Source organism: Micropterus dolomieu, linkage group LG22, assembly GCF_021292245.1.
Source record: "Micropterus dolomieu isolate WLL.071019.BEF.003 ecotype Adirondacks linkage group LG22, ASM2129224v1, whole genome shotgun sequence".
NCBI classification, from domain to species: Eukaryota; Metazoa; Chordata; class Actinopteri; order Centrarchiformes; family Centrarchidae; genus Micropterus; species Micropterus dolomieu.
The window spans coordinates 25,230,812-25,244,787 of record NC_060171.1 but is presented as its reverse complement, the minus strand read 5'-3'; the positions used below and the strand labels follow the sequence as shown (position 1 = coordinate 25,244,787).

Genomic DNA, 13,976 nt, shown 5'->3' with positions numbered 1-13,976 from the left:
AAGAACTCTGTGGAGGAGGGGGGGGGGGGGGGGTAGCAGGAGTTGTAACTAAGCACAATCTGGGAAACCTTGCAACCCGACGCTCGGTGATTCCGGAATAAGCCAAAAGTCAGCAGTTTCGATTCACAGACCGTACGGGAACGAAGCAGTAAAGCACCACAGGCTCAACCCAGGGAAATGGGAGGACAGACGAGAAGACAGAGGAGGACAGGAGTGAGAGGAGGGAAAAAGAGAGGAAGCCTGGTAAAGGGATTCTTAAGGCCTGAAAGCCCCAGAATGCAAGGCAAGCAGGAAGTGGGGCTTGTCATGTGTGTAATCAGCACTTTGTGACAATCCCACAGGACCTGGGGCACGGACAGAAATGCAGGCAGACAGATATACATGCACCAAGGCAGAAAGGCAGGCCAGTAAGCGTGGAAAAGTGCAGAGAGACAGGAAGAATGCTCAGGAAAAAACTAGAACAAAGAGACAAACAGCCGCTCACAGCCTGCTAAGCCGTTCAACTACTGATAATTGGGTGTTACAAATTTATTTGGTTAAGACAACATTTGACTGGGTATGTTAGCAAGATGCGTCTGTCATATTGTTATATTGGCCTGAGGGTTTAAGCTTGGCTGTATCCATTGTGATACATATACATTTACGTATACATATACATATACAATATAAAAAAGTACATATGCAGGTCATACATATTCTAAACTTTGACAGACATCCTTAACTTTAGAGGACACAGTTTTATTTATTTGTTGTTTTATTTACTTCTGGCTGCATTTCTCATGTCATACCTTCAATCATAATGTTAATGGAACCTCCTGTGGAAATGCAGTAAACCATAGCTAAAATAATTGACATGCATGCATCAGACAGCATAAATGTTCTCTATCAGTGGTTACCTAACAGCCTACTGAGTGAGGGTGTTTATTTTTTTCAGGCTTACCTGGCTGTGCACAGTGTTCAGCTGGTTGTTGAAGGTCATGGTGAGGTTGGTGGAGGTGCTGGGGGCCACATGGGTAATAAAGGGTGTCTTGCTCTGGTTGACTGTGTCGTACATGTTGACACGACGCTTACAGATCTCCATGTTTTGGAAGCACGACTTCACGCTGCACAGACAGAGAGTGAGGGAGACAGAGCAGGAATGAGTATGAGTATGCATGTCATGACAGGGTCAGATGTTATCTCACTGTTCAAAATGATGATTATTTAAAGAACAACAGGGCCTGTTTAGCTCATACTGTGTGCTGTGGGGGAAATCGAGGAGATGTGACATAGTCACAAAGGGGTGGTTCAGTGTTTCGATAGGAGTGATCCGCTTGTCTGCGTCAATGGTCAGCATCTTGGTTAACAAGTCGATGAACTCCCTCCTATCAGCCTTCTCTGCGAGCATGTCGCTCCCCTCCAGATCTGATGTCATGTTCACCTGGAAGCATGACACAAACACACAAGCATCTTAACACTTCAAATACTTCTTCAGTGGCTGATAGAGTATTTAAGGTCTCAAGCGTTTCTGCAGACGACAGAGGAAAATCTCTCCCACAGCTTATTCCCACACAGAGGCATATTAATACTCACAAGGCCTCATCACTTAGGGTATCAATGTGTGTGTGTCACAGAGCCCAGTGATAACCTTGCACCTTAGTGACATTATAAACATTTGCACTGGTATTTATAGCACCACTTGAAATATCTTCTGGCGCCTTCAGTGAGATTTTTATCTATTCCTGAGATGTGAAAACAAACAAAAAACAACACGAACCCAATAAATATTGCCATTAGAAAGTTGTTTAAAAAAATCCTTCCACAAAGGACACCATTTTGTGAGCGCCTCTGAAAAAGCTGACACAAGACAACTTAACCTAAATATGTTCTGAGGCAATTCTGGGAAGCTTCCTTGGAATTTGTGTTGCTTCATCTCTATTAAACATTGTGGCTTAGGTTGTGAATAAATACTGGGCAAAGTAGATTTCTGCAGATTCTTGCTCTAATGAAAACCTACATAACTAGCAGGAACTAGTTTGTTAGGCAGGGGACTATTTCTGGGGACTGGGTTTACTTTTAGGGTTGTCATGTGGGGTGAGGAATGAGGGAGGTGGAACAAGGTCATGATATTGCTAGTCTGGATTTAAGGGAACAAGGAGATTGTCATGCAGTGCGAGGACAGAGACAGGGACAGTGGCAATAGACAGGCAGCCTTGTTTATTGTGACTGCCATGCAGAGGTAGCAGGCCTGTTTTTAATAAAGACGCAGCGCTTATCTGTAGGCCTGCTCCAGGGGCTATCAGATGTGCTGCCAGTCAACACCGCAAATCTGATTCAATTCTCTTTCTCTATGCAGGTTATTCAGGCTCTGTAACCATTCCTCTCTGCTTGCCATCTCCGCTTGCTGTGATAAAGGAATAATCTGCAGAATGAGGTGAGAAATAATCACATCGTCCTCTGCTAGTGGAGGAGATGACTTTGGGAAATGTACACAGTTTGGTTGCACATGCATAGCAGGTGGGAGTTGGCTGAGGTGTGCTACAATAATCAGACTGGATATGAAGAATTTTCCTTTCATCCATAAAATTAAGATATGTGAATGTACTAGATAGAAAATATGTTTCCATGCTTCATTGTCTTTCAATAACAACAAAAGGCAACATGTGACATTTTCTAATCTTGAATGAAAATCTAAAAACATAACAAGGGCCTTCAACTAATATGGTCAGCCTTGCGTGACTTGCATGTCAACGGCTGTTTATGAAGCCACATCTGTGCCATGAGGAGCACTGACGTGCCACTCTGGAGTAAGGGCAGGCATGGCAGATGTCGAGCAGTGAGACAGATCGAACTACGCCTCGGGAGATGTGGAGCTAGGCTTGTAGGAAGCAGGCCTGCCTTCTGCACAGCACTGCAACATGTGCAGATTTATCCATAAACTTTATTTCTCAGTGGGAAGAGTAGCTTGAGAAAGGAAAAAGTGTATTTGTAAGTGCATGTTATAAAAGAAAGATAAGGTGAAGACCATGCTGCCCTTCCTGCTATGCCTTCACTGCTATCAACAGAGATATTGAAGGATTGCAGATCAAAGTGAATCCATTTTTGAGCAGGCCTCGCTTCCATCTACATCAGGTCTCAAGCGGCGGCCTGCATTTGCTGTAAGTTGCTCTCTGATTTACTCAAATTAGATATACTTGTGACTAAAGCCTCCCCACATTTCTCATGACTTAAAGGAGGTTCATTATCTCTCCCTGGCACCCAGCCCCTCTGTCTTTCAGGGCCTTAAGCTATATCATCCATTATACACGCAGACACAGATGTCCACAATGCTGACTTGTTTATATGTTCGGGATAGTGAGATGGGGCGAAATAGGCAGTTTTCTCCCACATTAAGCTTGTGCAGCTCTGCTGTATCTCTGCTGTGTTTTTGTAGTAAGCTGAGTCTGGCTGCAACAGAGAGGAAGACGGGACACAGAGCTTGAAGCGTAGGAGACAGAGATGACCCAGGGGATATCATACCAGTGCAGGTTGGTTTCATTAAACTCTGTGCTGTAGTGTGTGTGCGTGTGTGCGAGCGCGCGCGTGTGCGGTAACTGTAAATTCAACAAGCCCAGGCAGCGATACTATCTTGTCCCAGCCGACAACATGTTATTCCAGACAGGCCTGACAGCGGCCCTGGGCGCTACTGGACAACCGTAATTGTCTCCATCACTTTAGTTACAAAAGTGATGGTTACATGTGTTGTGTAGCCACATGGACAGTCTCCAGAGGCAGCTGCTGGTTGTGTACCAAGATAGCCATATTCCAAAAGAAATAATTCACCTGCTTAACTCTTATCTCTTGGCTAGTCATTATCAGAGGCAGGATCGGGGTGCATGATGACAAGAGAGTGCTGTCAGAGATTTGAAGGGCCCTGGGAAAAACATTGCAATTTTCCATCACCGTTGCCATATCTGTCAGCAAAACCAGTATTTGGCCAAGCGAGATTGAACAAAACAACACTCACTATCATCTCAGTGTCAGGCACGTCCTATCAAAATGTGATGGCTACATGTGAACTTTCCCACCACGGAGAGAAGAATTCACTCTGAGGCATAAAGGAAAGTGACAGTAGCTGTAGCCTTGTTCAGTGGCAGTGCTTGTCCATATATAACTCTGCTATATAAGTCACTTCCTGGGGTTATGTAAGATCTTCTAAACAAACAGATTCCCACAGGTGACATGCATGCAGGGCTGTAGCGGGAGAGGGGATCACCAGCTGAGTCATGCAGACACAATATGATGCGGGTCCCACTGAGCTGGTCTGAAAAACTGGTGGGGACCTTAAGGAATGTGTTTGTGTGTGCATGTATGTCTGTGTTAGTAAGTGAGAAAGAGGGGGAGAGAGTGCAAAATTTTGCACCCTTGCCCTCTACATGCTTACACATACCATAGATGTGCAAAGTGTAGACATAGCCACAACACTCAGTCCAGCTTAAATAAGAAAGCAAGCTGTACATATAAAACACGTTAACCAGCCTCACCACATGATCAGCTCAAATGTTTGTCTGTAACTTATTACATAGCGGTTTAGCAAAATGAAGAGCAGAGGCAGAGTTGAGGAGGGGTTTCAGTGAGCAGCTGCTTTCATTTCACTCTGTAAAATTATATATAGCAGCAGAGGTACATCACATCTGGAGATCAGGCCTTGGCAGGATAAATATTTTAAAGGATTTCAAATTTTTGATAGATAATTCTATCTATGTGATGGCCCAGGAGCCTGAGTAGACCCATTCGTGGGAAGGGAACAGTCTTTCATTGTGATACTGAAACAGCATACCTGCGCCATATCATCCAAGCAGTTGAAGATGTATTTGCGAGCCTCCTTGGACTTGATCCCTGTTTCACCCTCGTGGTCCTCTGGAGTCTGTGGGAGACAAGAAGCAGATGTTCCTCTCAAATCCCATCACACTTCCCCTCTGGAAACGCGCTATTTACATTTTGGCACATTACAGGCCTCTTGTTGTTGATGTGCAGCAGGACTCAGCTTGCCCTCTGAGCAACCCTGGGGTAGTACACAAACACTCATCTAACAGTCAGGGAAAATGGGGGAGACTGCATGTGGAGTCACACACTATATCACTGAGACAATGTACAGAATGGAAACTGCACTACACGCGCGCTGATCTGAAAATGCACAGACAAGTATTCACATGTGATAATTCTTTTTGAAAGGATGCAAATTTACACAAAATTAATCTGCGTTGACTATAGAAACCTCCTGACTGAACATGTGACATTTTTTAATTACAGTCAGCAAAGCAACACACTTGCTGTTACATGGAAACACATGGCAAGGCCAGATTAAAGCTGAGCAATCGCTCTACAGAGTGGGGGAAAAAAAGTGGTCAGGATGCCTTGATGTTTGATTTTCCACATACTGAAGACACTAGAAAATCATGAGGAGTTATAGCATCGGTGTCAAGTGCAAGCTAACAATCTGTCTCTGTGTCTTTCCCACAATGCTGCTGTCAGCTCTTATCTTCAGGAACTCAGAGCCCTCCTTGTTTAAACTGACAACAATGTATTTTTAAAAAGGCCTCATAAGTCCATGTCATATGTCTTCATTTGAAGGCCAGTCATCATCATCAGTTGTTGTCCATGTGGCACGTTGGTTTCATAAGAAACAAATGCACTGGGGTCTGATGAATCCTAGACGCAGGCAGGAGCAGACATGGTAAAAATATACCCTGCAGCGATGGGTCAGTATTTGCGGTTTGATACAGTCAAGAAGCCATGGAGTAAATTCACTGTGTGTCAAAAAGTTTAACTTAAGTTAATGAGGGTAAGCAAGAAAGGAGAGGACCTCCTTATTGAGTGGCCTACATGGAGGGACAGTGGGAGGGGTTTAGAGCAGACACCCTCTGAGCTGGATTCATCAGGCTGGGCTTCCATTTGCCAAATCCTCTCAAACAGATCCATTTTGCTCTCATTACCCTCTTAGTTTGTTTGCAGCCAGAAACGGGGCCATCAAAGCCTCACGCAGTGTAGCTAGAGTTGGAATACCATTACAGATATTGATGGCAAAAATATTATCGGTCCAAGAAGGACGTTCTTGATGATAACAAGCTTGGAGTTTTTGTGAGCTTTTGTGCATGCATCTCTATCACTCCAGCTGTACCTTAAGTCTCCAGAGAGGATAGGTGGAGTCGGGGTCTCTGTTGAAGAACCTGGTGGTCTTTGTCCCCGCGCTCAACAGATACTCTGCAGGCAGACCCTGCGTCTGTGAGATGTACCGGATCTGCAAGACAGAAGATGAAAAATGCATTTGAGACTTTTCAGATCACATGCATGATTAAACCACACGTTGCATTTAATTGGGGAGCACAGTGAATATTTCCTGAATCTTTAGGATGGATGTTCTTTTCAAAATCTAGGCTGACAAAACTACTCCAGACATATCTGGCTGATATACTCATAGCACCCAAACATGACCTCAGCTTAAGAATCAAAGATTGATTTGAGACTTGTAAATGAGACACTTTGCTAAGTTTTGTGAAAAATCAGTCAAGCTTGTTCAGTGATGGAGCACAACTTGCTCAAGGTTTTCCCACTGAGCCTCATCTGACTGATAGAGAGAGGGGAACACGGCAATGTCTTGCTCTGGAGCACAGGGGCTGTGCTAATTGGACAAGTGGCTCTGTGGCATCTGTTCAGATAAACAGGAAGGCTGCACAAGAATCATCAGGGGCTGTCAGGGGGATTGGAGAAGCCCCCCCCCCTCCCAAACACACTCACAAGCACACACTCAGAGTGAACACACACACACACACACACACACACACACACACACAGTCCTCATGAATTCAGATTCATGGGTATGCTAGCACCCAAACACAGAAAATCATGAGTTGCTCAGAGGTCAGGAGACAATTTGAAGGTCCAAGCAACCATTATATGTTACCTGATCGTACTCTGAGGCTCCAGGGTAAAGGGGCCATCCCAGGAAGAGCTCAGCTATCACACAGCCCAGGGACCACATGTCTATGGCCTCACAGAACGGCAGGCCCAGGATTATCTCTGGAGCCCTGTGGGCAGAGAAAACACACGTATGGTTAAAATTAGACATTTTTCTCGTACACTAAATCTATGAGACCATACTGAGCAGAGCTGGTGCTATGACAGGATTCTGCTGTGACCGGAAAAGACACAGAAAAACGAGACTTATTCTAACTGTGACATAAGTATATTTTCAATATAGAGTCAAAGCTGCAAAACACACATATCAGAAGAGGAAATAATCTGCGGTGCATATGTAAGCGTGAGCTGGAAACGGCAACATTCCCAAAGCCAATGTGATTTAATTAGACAACATACATGCAGAAGAACACGTTTTTGCACACTTTTTCACAGTTCCACACCAAGACAGACACTTTTACAGACAGACACAATTAATCTTCAATGTTTGAAGGCTGTTATGATATCTTAACATCAATCACTCAATGTAGCCTTGAAAAAGGTTTGAAAGCTAGGGTGTTCCTTCCTTATTCACATAACTTGTTTAGGCAGTTTCCAAGGTGCCACCTCACAGATAACTGATTGATAACCATGCATGAGAACCAATCACTGAACACCTTCTCTGATCGTCAAGCATCAGGACTGTTTAGAGGTAGAAGGACATGTTTAAAGAGTTTCACAGTCCACAGCCACAAGACAACGTGGAAGCAATTATGCCATAAAAAGAAGACTAATGTAAATATTCTGTAGAGCATGCAATGAGCTGGTAATGTCATTGCTGTATGACTGGACACTGTTTTTTGCCAGTCATACACACACACACACACACACACACACACACACACACACATGCAGTGATACGCAAAGAGACCATTTCAGTGGTAGAAGACATAAATATCTATGATATGATAAAAAGATGAAATATTGTTTCAGTTATTTGAGCAGCACTGCAGTCCCAAACCATTCCCAACTTTCATTCAACATGTTTTATATCCTGTCAGAAAGGCTAATACACTTCTTGTGAGCTCACGTCTCTGATGGGGCTTAAAATAACCAAGAACACGGTGACTCTGCTCTCTAACAATCCAAAGCACTTTCAAGAGATTTTCTGGCTGTCATCACCATAACGGGGGGTTGGGGGGGGGGGGTTACTTATTGGTGAAATTAGTGAAATTGTGAAATTTAGATTAATTTAAAAATTGGTTTCCATTAATGGAAACAGGCAGAGCTCTTGTCCTTTCTATACCTTCAATCCAGACTGAACTAGTCAAACTATTAAGAAAATGTTTACAGCACGACACATGGATAACAGGAGCTTAAGGCTGATCTTGGAAAGTTTTCTCATTTATAGCAGAGTTCACAATGCTGATTGCCGTGACCATGGTAACTAGGCTAGCGCTCCCCCCTAAGCCTAGGCAGGCTCTGGCAGGGTTTCGGTCGCAGAGAGAGAAATGAGGGGGGCTGGCCTCGGTCCTGCTGGAACTGTAGGTACCAGGGAAACAGAGAATGTGGAAAACAGCATAGGACTGTAGGACTTTATAGGCCTTTAAGGGGCCGATGGGTGAGCGGCCCGAGGGCAGCTGGGGGGGGTTTGGAGGAGAATGAATGAACATACCTCAAATACTTAAAAGCAAATTTCCAACTGTAGCCCCCTGCCCTCTATTCACTGCTCAATGACAAAAATGCAAAAAGTAAATAGGGCACAGGCGATTCATCGAATACTGAGATTTGTCTGATATAGAAAGGCAGAAGACACGGCAAAGATCGACGATGAGATACTGCATAAGAAAAACAACACTGGAACACGAGGAAGAGAGTTTAAGAGAAGCAGAGAGGCAAATGAGAGGGAGCAGTGCTTTGCTCAGTGAAGAACTCCTGTCACAGAAGGTGGTTATTGGGGTCTCGAGGGCAGCAGTGGAACAGACACCAAGGCAACACTCTAGCAACAGTATCTTAGGGCACCATTACACACCAATACAAAAACACCTTCACACACAATGAGCCGAGACGTCTATCAAGGGGCTGCCAAAGAGGCATAAAGGAGCCTGCTAGGAGGCGATAGCAGAGGGAACTGTGAGGTTTACTCAAGGTGGGAAAGAAGAGATGGCCACTAGAACTTTGGTTAGCATGATCCTCTTCTAACAGCCTGTTGGAATGAATTTCACTGTGGACATAATGGAAAGGTAGCAATAACAACTGCACACACATGTGGACAGGTACACCGAGAGACAAACACACTAGAAGTTGAACCTATTAGGAGTTTTCTTCCAATTAGGTTGTGTGTCCTTTTATACCTTCAGCTGGAGATGTGCTCAATCATACTTGAGGAATCCATAAGCAAATGTCTCTAAACACACTTAACCATCCTATTATCCAGCATTGCTTTGGAGTTTCGGCCACTTTAAAGTATTCAAAAACTCAAGTCAAATCACTTAAACACTTTCAGGACAAAAACTCCTTGACAAACACATAACAATACACAGACGTTTGTTAGGATTATATTCTATTTATATATTCAAACAATGTTTGCCGTTTCAACTCTGTGGTTATCATGTTGTCTGTGCAGAAACTGCAATATTTTTTACAGTACACTGAAACCAACATACTGTAGCAGCCCAACAGTTCTGCAGTGCATTTGTTATCTAAATAGGATTCATACACTCCTACACAAAAACACAAAACATATACCCTCATGTGTGAGTTCTCCAAAATCTTCATTTGACTTTGAGAACCCAATAGCCATTGCAAGCTGCAGAAGGGGTAGGCTGTTTTCACAACATGAGGCTGTTTTTTGACTCAGCTGCAAGGAAATTCTCCCCATCAAAACGCATTGTGGAGATGAAAGCCGCAGGAAACCCTTTCATCAGATGGTCCTTCAGATCACTGTGACTCTGGCGGACACTTGCAGACCACAGGACCTTCAACTTTCCCCCCTTTCTTTTTTTTAACAAGACACTTAACTAAATAATTTCCAACACCAATCACCATCATGTATGTAATCCATACTAGCTCACAAAAACTGACAGCGGAGCTCATGGCCAGTGCTACATTTGATGTAAAAAAATAAAAAAGGTGGCTTTCATTACAGTCAACTTTAAATGTACTGTCATTAGAGTGTTATTAGTGCTAGGTCTTTATCTTTAGCACAATGTTTCTATGCATGTGTGTATAGCTGTTTGCCATGACAACATGGGCTTTGTGTGATGGAGAGATTTATTAGTGTTGATGTTATGCTTGGATCAATTTCAGCCTGAAGCTTCCTGGGTTATGCTCCAGTGCTCTACTTAGCCATGTTCACATGGCTCCTCTACCTCTCACAGAAAGCTCCTCCCGTTCAACGAAAGACAGAGAGAGAGAGCGAGAGAGAGAGAGAGAGAGAAAGAAAGACGGAGAGAGAGTGAGAGCACAAAGGAAGGAAGAGAGAGGGAGTAACATCGTTGTTCATGATATGAAACCACAAATGCAAATCTTCCCCTACCAATGCGCCGCTGCCATCGCAGGCAATGCGCCCCACAGCTGCTGCTGATGCAGGGCTTTCACTGGCAGTGATAAACAGCGCACACATCTGCGCAGCTCACAAACCATGCTCCTTTCCTGTCCCCCTTTCCTCCCTAAAGTAGTAGAGCACAAGAGATTGACAATTCATGCAGACCATTTCAGTTTTTGACGCCATTGTTCTCTATTGCAGGTCACATGTCTTTTTTTTTGACTGTTTGGTCAGCAGAATTCAGGGGTATTTGAAGACTTAGTTAAAGCACTTAAAATCAAAAAAAGGCACCAGATGAATAACATCTTACTCTACATCTAGAAGGAAATTACTGTTTTGTTTGTCAATGTCTCTTTGCGGGTCAAAGACTGAACAAATGTTGTTTACAGCTGTGCTAGTTGTTCTGTGAGGCTGTACTTGGCCATGGCGGTTATTTTAGGTAAATGTTAAACTCAGCAGGCTAACATGGTCATAATGAAATGGCTAACATGCTGATGTTTAGCAGGTATAATGTTGCTCAAATAATAAGGCACTATTGGCGATCCATCCGATAGTTGTTGAGACATTTAAATTTTAGCCACAAATGTGAATCTCATGGTGGCACCACAGGAAAACCAAAAAGGGGATCACGTTGCCATCCATAGAGCCACAACGCTAGCATGGTTAAAAACTACATTCTTGTCACCTGGTCTGAGCATGCTACATTCAACTGACACTGCCAATTTATCATCCTTTAAGCTGCACCCTGACCTCGCTCATCTCCAGTTGGCATGGCTACCATAGTGCCACTCAGAGGGTGGTAGTGAGCTTCACGCTGCAGACCATAGATGTGACATACAGTACAGACGGTATGCAAACCACTGGCTAGCCAGAGACTTTCTCTGGATTTCAATGGGGACCTGACTGCATGAGAGGCCTTAGTGTTCAGGCTAGTGGCTCTGACAGCACTGGCCCTTGACAAAAGAAAGAAAAGAAAGAGTGAAGGAGGGAGGAGAGGGGTGAGGGGGGGTGGGGGGGGTGGAGTCTGCATGCTGACATCCTCCCAGCTGGCCTGGTCATTGATGAGCCCCAGTCCCCTTGAGAGCCAGAGATGGCACGACTCATGAATGGGGCCTTTCTTCTGTCACCCCAGCCTACCCCTGCACCTCAGCCCCTTCGCCCACCCCCCCTGCCAGCCCAGCCAACCCCTACACCTCACCCTTCCTCACCACCCCCTCCTTACAACCCTTCTGCCAGCAAAACCCCCTTCAAACCCCTCAAACTAGGGCGCCGAGGCCAGGTTAGTGCTCCCTCCCCGCTTGCCTGTCCGCCCTCTGATCTGTTGAACCGTACTTGCGCTTGGCTGGCCTGCCAGCCCACACACGCATAAACACACACGCAGACACATTCGCACAGACACACACAGCTGACATCACAGGCTGTGTGCATGTCAGGATGTATCCATCAGGCTGACCTTCCCTTAGCTTGGCTCCAGACGAGAGACTGATGGATCCCTGGAACCCTGCAGCATTTACACACATAAATGCACAACACAAACACACACGCACACATGGGTCTGTCAGTTTATGGTAATGGTTTGATCTCTTTCCTTTCCATTGGCCCTCCTGTAACTATGTTTTATTCAATAGGCAGGCAGTTATAAGTAAAGAGTAGCATGGATACTGGAGGTGGATCTTATACTAGGTATGTAAGAGCCCTGTAACAACATAGTGCTGGTTGGGGAGAGACATAGCTGTCCAGTGCTAACAGGAAAAAGCACTCCATGAAAAAAGAGCCTGCCATTAACTTTTCTCCCCTCTATCTCCTTCGCTTCTTTCCTTTTCCTCCTTCTCTTTGCCTCTTCCCCTCTCTCCATCCCACGCTTTGCCCTTGCCTAATGTAAAAGGCTCGGGTTGGTGCTGTGAATGACTCCCTTCCTCCCCTGGGGTATTCATCTACATATTCATGCCCTCAAAGGTTCCTCCACAGCCTCTTTGAAGATGCACCATAGAGAAACACTTTTCTAGATATATTGCATGGTGGTCACTGACTGTGAAATCAATGTGCAGAGTTACATCCCCTAGTGTGCACCTGTGGCTCGCAGGACACCGCCCCAACCCAAGACACACTGACAGACAGACACACACACACACACACACATACATACGCTATACCTCCCCGGCCGCTCCACCTGCTCTCATCACATCAGAAATTGCTGCACAGTGCACAAGCCAGGCATAGCAGCACACATGTAAATCCACATGTAGGCAGAGACTGTAAATGACAAATTTAAAAACTGTGTGTTCCAGGTGGAAAGGGGAGGAGGACATCTGGACAAGGCAAAGTTATTCAAGAGTCCTTGAGAAATGTTTTCTCACTCCCTAAGCAGTGGCAGCACTCCTGGTGTTCAAGGTCCTGAAAGCAGGCTTCCCTCTCTCTTTTTCTTTCTCTCGCTCTAAGAAAAAGGCAGGGCGAAAGCGCTGACGAGGCTGCCACTGTTTTACCTGTTAAAGTATTAGCATTTCCTGTGCGTCTAGCAATGCGTTACAACAAGGCTTGTGGGAGGAAAGAAGGCGAGAGGTTGTTTCATACAAAGGGAGGGATCGGCATCCATACAATGAGTCACTGAAAAGCATGGGACTGTCATGATAATGCAAAAAGAAATAGGGAAACTTGTAGACACATACTGGCAACTCAACATCAACAGAAGCTAAGATTACAGCAACTCAAATGCATCACAGCAGGCTAATGTAAAATATGGGTGTGCCGATTCAAAACAACCTGAAGTGCAGTACAGCAGCCTCAGAGGGAGTGAACTGTAACTGAGAGCTAACATAGATTTGTACATTCAAAGGTTGTCCCCGCTCCCCCTCCCAGTCTCGCCATCTCACATTTAACTCCTCCCTCCTCTGTGACGCATTGTATATGATGTAATATTAAGTGGGCAGAGAGCCACTCCTGTCACTGTGGCACATAAGGCACATGCAGCCATGTCACTGCAGTGTGGCACAGTCAATATTGGTACACAGGATATGCCACATTCTCTCACATGGCATCACCCTATGTCTGTACACCCAAGCTGCTTTTCAAATTGACTGTGGTCACAGCATCGATAGATAACATATCAGATTTATTGTTACAGGTAGGTAACATAGAACACATCAAACACATATTTTAGTGGCCTAGCAATACATTTGCTGCTATGGAGACTTTATCTCCCCACCCCCTTGGAGAAGCAGTGTAGTACCTTTTCCACCCACCTTCCATCTTTCTACTCCTTTTCTGCTTGCAAAAGCTTCCATTAGCAACGCTAACAACTACAAAATCCAAACAATGAAAGCAGCTCAGTTGTTCGTTTAGACCTCTATGCAGCGCTTCATTGTTCCTGGTTGGTAATTGCCTCTTTCCTGTGGTTATTATTATTCTCCGGCATGTGGCTGATCCCATAAGTATTACATCTCATTTCCACCTGCAACCAGCGGGCTGTCCCCGGCTCCCTGCGGTACCCTCTATGCCCCCAACCCCCATCGCCTGG

At 44.9% G+C, this 13,976-nt stretch overlaps 1 protein-coding gene across 2 annotated transcripts in view; it reads right to left on the bottom strand.

Moving 5' to 3' along the window:
* The window catches only part of hipk2 (homeodomain interacting protein kinase 2), a 67,946-nt gene that overhangs the window by 11,700 nt on the left and 42,270 nt on the right, over positions 1 to 13,976 (bottom strand). For both annotated transcript variants that reach the window (XM_046037781.1, XM_046037782.1), the window contains exons 3-7: positions 6,923 to 7,046; positions 6,140 to 6,259; positions 4,799 to 4,885; positions 1,236 to 1,420; positions 941 to 1,103 (exon numbers count right to left, since the gene is read on the bottom strand). In XM_046037781.1, coding sequence (XP_045893737.1) covers positions 941 to 1,103; positions 1,236 to 1,420; positions 4,799 to 4,885; positions 6,140 to 6,259; positions 6,923 to 7,046 — 679 coding nt within the window. The remainder of the gene's footprint in view (positions 1 to 940; positions 1,104 to 1,235; positions 1,421 to 4,798; positions 4,886 to 6,139; positions 6,260 to 6,922; positions 7,047 to 13,976) is intronic.